Genomic DNA, 11,080 nt, shown 5'->3' with positions numbered 1-11,080 from the left:
AACTTAAACTGCGGTTTTATAAATACTCCCCACTGCAACACCATCATGGCCGTCTTCCACCTCGAGCTTTCTCCTCCTCCAGCGAAACCCTGATCCTAAACTTTAGGTTTTTGGTAGCTGAGGTGAAGATATGCAGCCCAGCAGCAAGGAGATGCAAGGAGTAGCGACGTCCCTCGGCGGAATGGTGCCCTCTGGCCTCGCCGCCCACATCGGCCCCCATGAGCTCCAGAATGGCGGAGGAAGCGACGAGTTCTTCGATCAGATGGTATCCGGCTTCGGAGCTACCTGGTCGCAGGGGCTCGGGAGGTCGCTCGATAGGGCCGTTAGGCCGCCGGAGGAGCAGGCGGCGTATGAAGGCATCCGGTATGCGCCGCCCTACGATGAGTCGTCATCACTTCTTGCTTCGCGTATCCGACAGCAACAGGCTTCTGACTCCGAAGATAGCTCTCCGATGGGGAAGTCGATGCTGCAGCGGATGCTATTCCAGTCGTTAGGGCGAATGCCGGAGGCCGGGGGCGACACGGGGCTCTTTGTCCCGCTTCCGCTCTCCCTCGGCAACGGAGGGGCAGGTGATTCGAGTCTGGTCGACAGATCGCCAGAGGTCGATGCGCGCTTCAAAACCCCCAATCCTTTGGTACGCAATTGTTTTTCTAATTTCCTCTTGACGAGGGAAAGCAAATCTCCGTTTCTGCTAAAGGTGAGGTTTGTAATGATCTGAAGGACGCAGAAGTATTGTACAACGGTAGCTTCCTTGGATCATTCCAGCGCCCAGCTCAAACGCCAAACCAACACCACCATTTCCAGCATCACAGTGCTCAGGTCTCTTCTATTTCTTCTAATCGTACAAACCAATACATGTAAAGAATAACAGAGAAATTAGTACATGCTTATACCAATGAATGTCACAGAGCTACGGAGGATTATCGTCAGCGGCGACCACCACCGGGGCGGGACAGCCCTCTGCTGCAACGGCGCCGGTCTCTTCGGCACACACAGGCGGAGGTTCGCAGGCACCTCCAAGACCAAGGGTCAGGGCTAGGCGAGGACAAGCTACCGATCCACATAGCATCGCAGAAAGAGTAGGCCATCTGCCAAAGAAGCAGAAAGATCCTTTTCTTTCTTTCTTTCTTTTTAATATTTCTTCTCTGAATCTTAATTGGTTTAAGATCAAATGCTTCTGCTCTCTCTTCTATATTCCCTATCCGAAATTTTGGATTTTTCTTGCTCGCTTACTTCTCCGGCTCTCCTACCAAACTTTTGTCTTTAACCGCTCTTGTTTGTTTTTGTGATTCAGCTACGGAGGGAGAGGATCGCAGAGAGAATGAAAGCCTTGCAGGAGTTGCTGCCCAGCGCAAACAAGGTCTTCTTCTTCCTCACCCGGCCTTCATTTTTTTTCCTCGAACTCTCTACTAGAGACACGATGTTGCCTCACTTGGAAGTGGACAGTGTTCATGCTGCCTGCAATATTGCAGTGTTAGCAACAACTTACCAAAGCATTGCACATTCTAATTGAATTGTGACTGTTGGTGCTGCAGACGGACAAGGCATCGATGCTGGATGAGATCATTGACTACGTTAAATTCCTGCAGCTCCAGGTGAAGGTAAAATTTCTTTCTTTCCTCATCTCATCATCTTTAATAAATTATTTTCTTGGTCTTCTTCACGCATACAATGCACCAAATCCGGCCTATCCACGTTTTCCTGATGCGGATAACATATCTCTAAGAACAGCTCCAAGTCTTCATTAATGGCTTCTCTTCACTAGTTCTAACGTTTCATTCCGGGGACCACGTTAACATGGATATAGATAGTCTCTCTGCTTTATTATATCTTATATTTGAGTGTAGTTAAGCTTTGATCAAAGAGCAGTCGATCATATTGTTTACTAATCATCTCCATATGATGCAGTACAGATCTTGAGCATGAGCAGATTAGGCGGAGCAACCTCGGTGGCACCACTAGTCGGCGATGCGTCTCCAGAGGTACGTACGCACACGTATCAACCATTGTTGCGTACTTGGATATAGATATATTTATTGGATCGAATTTAATCGATTAGATTGGTAATTAAGACGATGATTCAATCAAAAATCTGCCAAAAAAACACATTTTTTACATGGCAGAGAGGAGCAGAACGGCCAGGATCCGTCGATGCTGCGGCAGCAGTGGGCAACGACGGCCTGACGGCGGCGGAGCGGCAGGTGGCGAAGCTGATGGGGGAGGACATGGGATCGGCCATGCAGTACCTGCAGGGGAAGGGCCTTTGCCTGATGCCCATCTCCCTCGCTTCCGTCCTCTCCTGTCACCCCTCCTCCGCTGCCGCCCAGCTCAACCGCCGCCCCCCTCTGCCTCTGCCGCCGCCGCAGCCGCACGTCATCGACGCCCCCTCCTCCCCCAGCATGTCCGCTCTCACCGTGCAGTCCACCACCGCCACCGGCGCTGACACCTCGAGACAGTGATGTACGTCGTCGTTGCTCCTCCTCGAGTTTTGCGCCTGGAATCGGAACTCGGTTTTTTTTTTTGGGCAACCTTTTGCTGTTCATCCGCTTTTCCTCCTCTTTTTTAATGTATGATCTTTTCGAGCGATCCACTTTATCTTCTTTGTTGGATTTTTCTATAGCATGCTTTCACGTTCCACGCTTTGTCGTATTACACGACCGTAGTTGGAAGGCTACTCGATTCCATTACGAGTGCGAGTGCGTGGTGGTAGGGTTGGAGAAGGGCACAGAGCGAGGCGGGGAATGATGGAGCATCTAATAAAGTATTGGAAGCACCAGCAGAAAAAGGATAAAGTGGCTAGTTAGTGGGGTACTGAGAAGTGAAAGCCTAATTACTTAATGAGCTATACCAGTGCTGATTGAGTTACTTATGTCTGCTACCTCAATGGTTCTTTTAAGTCTGGTTTTATGGATACGAAAGAAAATTCATTCAGATACATAGATATTAGATGCATGACAGAATCGATCCTCGGTCATCACCTCTTAGAATTGATCTTGATCATTATATCAATAATATCATATGTTCACCATCTACATTCCGCTTTGGGGGCAATTGAATTACCTTAGATATAATATTAAATGTGGTTAGAAAAACTTATGCCATCCTTAATAATTAGTATTAGAAATTATTTGTTATCTAATGATTGGAGTAGATGACGACTTCTCAAATGATTAGGACTAGTGAGAGGGATTTTAAGTTTTTAGTGGATAATTAGGTGACTGAGGTAAACGGTAAGGTATGCGAGGCTATGGTCCGCATCGGGTGTTAATATATAACTATAGATGATATGCTTTCGCTTTACTTGCTTGTATTTTATTCTCAACTTTGCCCCTGTTGCTTAGTCATGCCTGTTGCTTCATTTAGAAACACTTTAAGGCGGCGCAGCGCAGACCTTTTTAAATGTGCGCGATCCCAAAAAGTATCATTATTGCCCCCTTTTTTATAAAAAGAAAGGAAAGGAAAGGAAATAAACCTCTAAGACTAACAATGAACGCATAAACTAATATTTTTTTTCTTAAATAGCTTTTGAAAATACAGAAGCAACCCACGACAATAACGAATCTGGTATGTAGGCAAATTCTGGATAAGAAGGCTACGCTGTTGTCCTTGTAGTAAGTCAAAATTTCAGAATCTCTTCAGTAGAAAAGTGACAAATCTGAGGACCAAAAATTTGTCTTGGACTCGAATCGTCTCATTTGGTTGATAAAAAAATGGCGGAAAAAAAAAGAAAGTTGTGAGTAGCACCTCTATCATGCATAATCAGGCATGGTTTCCTTCAGAAATCGGATGGGGTAGGATTCATCAGGAGCAATTTCATCAAACGGGACGTAGTATCGCTCGTGGTCATACACATGACACAAAGTCAGTATCGTCTTCATCAGGCGCCAGTTCCAGTTGGCCTCGTTGAGATACTGTCAAATTCAAATGTCCACAGGATAATAATGTTAATGGAAATGCTAAGCAGTTTATGGCATCCAATTCTGATGATGCTTGTGAACTCATCAATGAGTAACTCATTAAGTGGGATGAAAAATTGTCGCGCACCTCTCCCCAGTTCTCTTGGAGCACCTTATGAGCATCCCGAAGATTGTAACTCGGAATCCTCGAAGAAATATGGTGGGGAATATGAACATTGATATCGTGGCATAAGATCTCGATCCTGCAAAAGAAAAAGGTTAACTCCCTTAATCCTTCCGCAAAAAAAGGATAGTAAATTTTGATCAATTGATGGTCATTATGTTAACAGAACAGGAGAGATACAATTTGTTTGTTTGTTTTTTTGGCATAACTTTACAACAGATTAACAATTAACTAGCAATTTCAATTTGTTTCCATGCAAGTATTGTACTTCTAGAGGTTATAAAGGACAATTATAGATTCTTTGAACACATATTGTCCAAGTGTAAAACATTTAAACTTCTAAATCTATTCTTCCTTTGGGAAGTACCAAAAAGTAAAGATGAAACGCATTCTGAGTTGAAACAAAAAACCTAAGCAAAAGGTAGGCGAAGAGTTAACATACCAATGCGGATAATTGCAATGAACTGTTCCATTGAGTTGTGCCTGAGCGGCATTCCATTCGTCTGATGTTTTGAAAGGTATGTGAGGTGCAGTATGATGGACCATTGTGAAGGTACTCATCTAGAAAATTTCAAAGAAGTTAAAGACGGATATCCAAGGTTGTTCACAGTAATTCTAATTTTAATGTATGAACCTTAGTGGAGACAAAATCATGGTTTGAAAATGAGGGGGAAAACATCAAGAATAATGAAACTAAAGTGAAAAAAAAAAAGTACCCAAAAGTGATATCCCAACCATGGCATGAGCCAAAACTTGATCCATCCTGTGATTCCCGTCTTGTAAATAATCAGTGGCCACCCAATTGCCATAAATGCAAAAACACACGCCAAGCTAATCTTCACCCTTCCAATTTCTGCAGGCCGGAACTTTTTCAAATCGAAATGCCAAATCAACCTATTAGGAAACTTGATAATTTAGGAAAGATTAACATCAAAATACTATGATATTTACTTGCTATTAAATATTATATAAGCTAAGTCAGAACACAAAGTAGCAGCTGATACGTACCAATGAGCAATTGACATCCAAGTCTTGAAAGGTCCATAACCATATATTATCGCCTTTCTCAGGAGAGGGGCGGACTCGAACTCATCTCTCATTACAGGGTGCCAAGCAGTATCTTCTGATAACCTGACATTTGGGAAAATAATTCAGAAAATCTAGGAAAAGAACAAAATTTTCCATTTGTCCACACATTAAACCATACACGTAGTAGTTACTTGACAAAAGAAGTCAACCACAGAATCTGAAAGGAAAAGGAAAGATAATCAACTTCTCTTTGAGTGTCTTAGTTGAGAACATGTATATTTGCCTTATTCAATTATACTGTTACGGTAAGCACTATGGTAAATACTAGTTGGGACTTGGGATAGTATCTTTCTTAATACAAGAAATCTTGAGTTCAAGTTTCTATTATTAGATTGTGTATGGATAATGTGCTAGAATATAATTCTTGAAGATACTCCCTGTCTCCAAGGAATCTAAGATTAAAAAAGCAAATATAAGAAAACTAAAATGAAAAGTGTAAAAGGAAACTAACATGTTTGTCTTAGCATGATGTCTATCATGCTTAAACCGCCATGGCTCGTAAGGGTATATTAGAGGCAAAAAGGCTAGAGTTCCAACAATATCTTCAACCAATTTGTTCCTTGAGAATGCTTTGTGGGCACAGTCATGACCTATCACAAAGAACTTTAAAATAGAAGTGTTAGCAAGGTAAAAACAAAAATACCACATACCAAAAAAAAAACAAAGTGAGCATTATTGCATAGGTAGGAATCAAGTGCAGCATCATATATAATGAATGAAAGACAAGCATGCCAAGCAGGTGAAGAAACCAACCCCCGTAACTGCTGTGCCAGTCCATGCCCATGCCAGAGGAAGCAAATACCATGGAGCCTTTGCAATCATAAAAATTCCCAATGCGTATGAAGTCACAGATATTAAAACTGACCTCCAGGCTTTCATGTCATCAATTTCAAATAGCTTCATTTAAATGTCCAAAAATTAGACAGTTTAACTTTAAAAGAAGACTACAAAAAATTGAGGGAATTAGTACCTTCTTAGGCAATGTATCCATGACGTCCTTCATAGTAATATTATCTGGAAGTGGTTTCCCAATTTGCATAAATCCATACTTTTCAGCCAACAATTTTCTTTCTTCTGCATTATCTAGAAACGTAGGTGAAGCTGTCACAGCTGCTGCCTGAACCCTGTAGGACACCTTTTGGGAGAAAGAATGTTGACACGAGAAGTTCCTTCTCACCGCTAAGCTGTCTAAACCTGAATGAGGTACTGAAAAATCAAGAAATTTTACAGAGCTATTTGCCATAACTGCCTACTGATCCTTTTTTTCCCATGATAACAGAACACTGTTAATGGAGGCATTTCAATTGACCCATCAGAAGCTTTGCCATAATTCTCAAAATTAAATGAGCTAATAACACGATAATTAACAAGAAGACAAATAGTAGCAAATACAGAGAAGTTAAAACTACCTAAGTTCATGGAGAATACAACAACAGCAAGTTGTGATATTCACAACTATAAGTCCTTGTTTGAGTATTTGGCAAGATCAGGATACACTTGCTAGTGATTCAATGAGATAAATCCACAAAGGTCTACACCTCTCACTATTTATAAAAGGATAAAATACTAAATTGTCACTTTGTAACAACTCAAACTTTTGGGACAATTGATGATCGAGCACACAATTCGACATGATATCAGAGAAAAAGTGACGTTTGTTTGAATCATGTCAGTGTTTTTATTTTGGAAAAAATTATAAGATACCAAATAACAGGAAACAAAGCAGTTTCTGGTAAAGTGGAAATTGATAGGGGAATTTTATTCTCACTCCCGATAGGTCTACAGATTTTGACAAACCCTCGACTAGTACAATTTGCTTTCCCAAGCATGACTACGTGAGGGTCCTGTATAAATAGGAGAACTCGACTCATATAAGAAGTTTTCTCCTTTTTTTTTATTTAACATTGGTTGAGAATGTATCACGTGATTGTGACTCGGATATTTTTAGCAGTTCAGGTTGTGGCGACGTTCAACTCCACATCAACAGCATGTATCATCCCGAAATATTTTAACTACCTGCTAACCAATCATGGAATGGAACATGGGCATTTCAATTTTTTTTTAAAAAATTGTCTAAAACCCTAAAATTTCCCGAGAACACTAATCCCCGAATGAAAACAAAGAAAATCGAATGCGGAAAACAGATCCGACGCATCATAGCAGAGCTTGAGAAGCCTACCTAGACATGACCCCGACCTCGCTCTGCGCGCTGCTCCACGAGACTTCACCGCCTAAGTAACATTCAGAAGAAGCCGAAGGCCGTAAAGATCAATCCAAGTACAAAGAACAAATCGGTAGCGATTTACCTCGAGGCGAAAGACAGGGGCGGAGACTACGCACGCCATCCTCCGGGCGCAGAGCGGGAAGGAAACTCGCCCGAAGCGGAGGCGGTGGCCAAGGGATCGAAGCGGACCACGATAGAGCGCCGGAGCTGTGCGGCTTGGGAGCGGGCTGGAGCTTGTGGCTGGCTGTGGCGGTGGTGGAGTCCTAAAATTTGTGGCTATTGCGGTCCAAACTCCATTACTGCCTTATTTACACACGCTGGACGGCTCGACTCAACGACGCAATTAACAACTTTTGACTCGGGTCGATCGGCCCGGTCCGGTCCGGCCCGGTCAACGAAAGATAGTGGAGAGCGGACGGGCGGACGGACGGACTGACGGCGGTAGGGTTTCTCGAACCTGACCGACTCCGAGGTAGACGGTGAGCCACCGACTTCCGTTCTTCTCGATAGGAGTTTTCTGTACACAGTTCGAAATGTGATGCATGTGCTACTATTGCCGTGTAGAAATCTGTAAAAAAATCTCCCCTATTACTCAAAGATTGCATCTTGTTTGGCGAAAAGTACACATGTGATTCACGCTTTCGTGTTTTTCCGCCCTTTTCTTAAGCTCCACATGTTTTTGCTTTTTAAGTTGAATGGAACTTTGTACTCTCTCTCTCTCAGAATTCAGGTAAAATGCTTTTGTTTTCTTTATTCAAGGAGTCTAGTCTACTAAATCCATCCATTCTTGATTTAATCTGTTTTATCATGTCAAACTGCATTTGGTGTTCTGCAAAATCTGCAGTTAAAAGAAAACATGTTACTCTGGGTTAGCTAGCATATATCTTCCAAAACATGTTAGGAAAAATGGAGTTACACCATTGAAATTGGCAACGTATATGAATGTGTGAAGTTGTGTTGGAACGTCTTAATCAGTGACTGCCAAGATGGGAATCTATAGCAAACATTGTGTATCATGTTGAACACCTCAGCCAGTTTCAGTTTCACATATTAAAACCAATTAAATCCTGAAAATTAGAGCAAAAAAAGTTCTCCATCAGTCACTTAGAAGGATCCTTCTGAAACAGATGATTTCTTTCGTATTGTCAGTAATCCTTTTATCTCTACTGATTAGATCAAGATTTGCATTAATATATATTTTTTGAAAGAATCCGACAGAATAAAGCTTGCTTTCTCGTGGTGCAGAATGAAAAATAAGAACAATGATTCGATGAGTAGAGTTAAAAAAGAGTTAGAAGGATCAATAGTAATACTTGGGATGGTGAAGAATATAATAATCCTCTGGTTTTATAGTTTGTTCATATGACAGGATATTTGAAAATGCTCTAGTCTTATCTTTGTAAAACCGATTAACAGACGTTGTATGAATTGCACTATCATTTATTTTGCAGGTGCTAGTACAACATATGGCTTTACAGGGACCATCAATGGAAGATTCAAATAGCTCAGCAATTGCTTCCAATGTCAAATAAAATAGGCAAAACATCAAAAATTTTATCAAAGCAGTTTGACATCAAACGATTGATGTTTTGGCATATGGAGAACTATTAGCATACAAGAACATGATACACCTGCATCTGGACGACAAGTATGTTCATCCAGATTCCTATTACTGTTTAAGTTGGTGGCTGTCGAAACATTTTCTCAGATACGGCGAGGGCGATAGCGGCAGTGAAGTCTGGATCTTTTGCCAATGATGCGGCAGTCTGCTCAGCTAGCAACCTCTGCAGGTTTGGCAATTCAAACATTTCTCTCAAAATCAAATCAATCTTATCAGCTACAATGTCTTGTTGACTTGTGTTAAGATCAATCGTTTGGGCAGCAGAAGATTTGGATCCAATGGGAGATGGTTGGGTACTTGGACTACTGCAGAGTTCATCATCCCTTGAAGGGAGTTGGTGATTGTGTTCGCCTTCGTATGTCGCCACCAAGATTGATCTGTCTTCTGCACTTCGTTGCACCTGATCATGAATCAACATCACCAAAAAAAAAAAAATTAAGGTAATTGTTCAGATATATGAACTTTTTAATGTTTCATCTGTGAATTAAATATACCCTCTTCTTAACAGGACATGAAGGAGCAAAGGAGCATCTGTAGTAAGCTCTGGGGAATGGATTGTCTCTGGTCACCTTCTGTCCATATTTCCTCCATTGGTATCCATCCTTTACCACCTGATGAATTAACAGTATGTAGCGAAGCATAAACTGATAAGCTTTGTTTGAATTATGCTACCAAATATCTGAACATGAAATTTACTATTGTAGGTAAATCGAACTCACCATGCTTGAATCAGTAGGGTTGCTCCGAACACAGATCCTCTTGGCCATGGTGTCCACTCTCAATCTTTTGCATGGATTTTCATCTGATGGATTACTCTCGAACTGTCCACTAAGCTCATTGAATGTCTCGATTGTCTTCCCTTTCCACAAGACGGCTTGTTCATTTTCTCTAGGATTGGTCTTGTTCGAGAAGTCGAAGGATCCTCCACTATGATTCAAGAGCAAGGTAGTCACCATCTCAGCGAGCCTCCTGTTCTCTTCGCTGATCTCATGCAGCTTTACTTCCATGGCATCTCTTCTGGAGAAGCTTTCTTCAACTTGCGGTTCTCTCTGCAAACCTATTTCAATCAGTACAATACAAGCAAGCTGTCAGAAAGCATAACTAGTTGAACTCACCGGAGATTCATTGCTCTCGAGGGAGAGTCGGAGCCCGAGCGGCAACTGACTGGCTGTATCGAAATCCATTAGATTCTTGAGCAGCAATTAGCAATACTGAATGAAGTCGATCAATTTAAAGAGGGAGGGAGGAAAGGAAAGTATTCCCGTTGAATGGATGAGGAAACCAAGAAGACTTGAAAAAATCAGATTGGAACATTTGCAGAAGTAAACAGGGCAGGGATGATCTATATGAACTAATATGACACACGCAAGAGCTAACGTCATCCATCCTTTATGTCACCAAATGATCGATGAAGTCAATGGAGTGAGGTAAGCTGAAATGTATTGGTTGGTTGGAAACGAAGTAAAGTCCTGAAATTTGACCGAGTTTCCGAATTATTCTTTTACAAAGACTTGATTGACTTCAGTAGTTTTTTTTTTTTGCTGTTAGGATTAGGGATGAGATTAAAAGAATCATCTGCAGGACAAATTTCATCTTATTAATTTGCTCTGTAATTTATTTTGAACTCAATCTCATATGAAACGGAGATTTATCAGAAGAAAAAAAAGAAGGCACGGGCAAAATAGATTGGAAGAGAGGCATGAGGTCAATGGCTATACGGCTGAAACTTCAAGTCAAGGCACAATTGCATTCGTTAATGATGTCCTCATCCATCCATATCAGTTGACAGGCTGGTAACGACGTGGCATCATTTGAAGTCCAGGAACGTGATTCTCGCGTGGCGCATGATGCAAGCAAGCTTACGTCGACGTTATCGGTCACTGTGACGTAGTATAGCCTAAATTACACGTTGGGGGAAAAAAATCAAAAGAACGCTTTCCTTTTTTACACTGTATAATTATCTAATTACCCTTTAATATATTGTTTTTATTATTATCTTTTGTATAAATTTTAAATAGATCGGGCACGTTTTAGCCGTTATAAAATTATAATTATATATATGTTGT

General features: G+C 41.4%; 3 protein-coding genes across 6 annotated transcripts; 1 reads left to right on the top strand and 2 right to left on the bottom strand.

Annotated features, from left to right (window-relative positions):
- LOC141811663 (bHLH transcription factor RHL1-like) lies at positions 1-2,519 on the top strand. The gene is made up of 7 exons (XM_074699691.1): positions 1-634; positions 721-819; positions 909-1,079; positions 1,295-1,360; positions 1,536-1,601; positions 1,914-1,982; positions 2,124-2,519. Exons 1-7 carry the CDS (start codon positions 131-133, stop codon positions 2,457-2,459), a joined length of 1,311 nt encoding a protein of 436 aa, XP_074555792.1. The 5' UTR covers positions 1-130; the 3' UTR covers positions 2,460-2,519.
- A 970-nt stretch (positions 2,520-3,489) lies between these two features.
- On the bottom strand, positions 3,490-7,655 carry LOC141811926 (omega-6 fatty acid desaturase, chloroplastic). 4 transcript variants are annotated; one of them, XM_074700006.1, is made up of 11 exons: positions 7,476-7,655; positions 7,349-7,400; positions 6,140-6,363; positions 5,923-6,066; positions 5,621-5,772; positions 5,089-5,211; positions 4,797-4,974; positions 4,523-4,641; positions 4,045-4,159; positions 3,745-3,911; positions 3,490-3,655 (listed from the first exon to the last, which is right to left on the bottom strand). In XM_074700006.1, the coding sequence occupies exons 1-10, from the start codon at positions 7,512-7,514 to the stop codon at positions 3,750-3,752; spliced, it is 1,308 nt and encodes a 435-aa protein (XP_074556107.1). In that variant the 5' UTR covers positions 7,515-7,655; the 3' UTR covers positions 3,490-3,655; positions 3,745-3,749. The 4 variants fall into 4 exon arrangements, with proteins under 4 accessions (XP_074556107.1, XP_074556109.1, XP_074556108.1 ...); XM_074700008.1 differs by having other exon boundaries at positions 3,490-3,605; XM_074700007.1 differs by having other exon boundaries at positions 3,490-3,597.
- A 1,191-nt stretch (positions 7,656-8,846) lies between these two features.
- LOC141811927 (putative WRKY transcription factor 40) lies at positions 8,847-10,308 on the bottom strand. Its single transcript, XM_074700010.1, has 4 exons — positions 10,130-10,308; positions 9,734-10,063; positions 9,509-9,625; positions 8,847-9,414 (listed from the first exon to the last, which is right to left on the bottom strand). Exons 1-4 carry the CDS (start codon positions 10,196-10,198, stop codon positions 9,070-9,072), a joined length of 861 nt encoding a protein of 286 aa, XP_074556111.1. The 5' UTR covers positions 10,199-10,308; the 3' UTR covers positions 8,847-9,069.
- Between the last annotated feature and the right edge of the window lie 772 nt (positions 10,309-11,080).

The sequence above is a fragment of the Curcuma longa genome, chromosome 17 (genome assembly GCF_044706935.1).
Source record: "Curcuma longa cultivar G26 ecotype Majalengka, Jawa Barat chromosome 17, ITB_CL_G26_1.1, whole genome shotgun sequence".
In the NCBI taxonomy this organism is placed as follows: Eukaryota; Viridiplantae; Streptophyta; class Magnoliopsida; order Zingiberales; family Zingiberaceae; genus Curcuma; species Curcuma longa.
This window is presented reverse-complemented; position numbering and strand designations above follow the sequence as displayed.

What these genes read in the sequence shown, in the direction of transcription:
- LOC141811663 (XM_074699691.1), top strand. Translation starts at nt 131, where the DNA reads ATGCAGCCCAGCAGCAAGGAGATGCAAGGAGTAGCGACGTCCCTCGGC. An exon ending in TCCAGCATCACAGTGCTCAG is followed by an intron (nt 820 to 908) that starts GTCTCTTCTATT and finishes TGAATGTCACAG; the next exon opens with AGCTACGGAGGATTATCGTC. An exon ending in TCCTGCAGCTCCAGGTGAAG is followed by an intron (nt 1,602 to 1,913) that starts GTAAAATTTCTT and finishes GATGCAGTACAG; the next exon opens with ATCTTGAGCATGAGCAGATT.
- LOC141811926 (XM_074700005.1), bottom strand. Translation starts at nt 7,514, where the DNA reads ATGGCGTGCGTAGTCTCCGCCCCTGTCTTTCGCCTCGAG. An exon ending in TGGATGTCAATTGCTCATTG is followed by an intron (nt 4,975 to 5,088) that starts GTACGTATCAGC and finishes GTTTCCTAATAG; the next exon opens with GTTGATTTGGCATTTCGATT. An exon ending in TCCAAGAGAACTGGGGAGAG is followed by an intron (nt 3,912 to 4,044) that starts GTGCGCGACAAT and finishes TGAATTTGACAG; the next exon opens with TATCTCAACGAGGCCAACTG.
- LOC141811927 (XM_074700010.1), bottom strand. Translation starts at nt 10,198, where the DNA reads ATGGATTTCGATACAGCCAGTCAGTTGCCGCTCGGGCTCCGACTCTCC. An exon ending in ACCCTACTGATTCAAGCATG is followed by an intron (nt 9,626 to 9,733) that starts GTGAGTTCGATT and finishes TTAATTCATCAG; the next exon opens with GTGGTAAAGGATGGATACCA. An exon ending in CATGTCCTGTTAAGAAGAGG is followed by an intron (nt 9,415 to 9,508) that starts GTATATTTAATT and finishes ATTCATGATCAG; the next exon opens with GTGCAACGAAGTGCAGAAGA.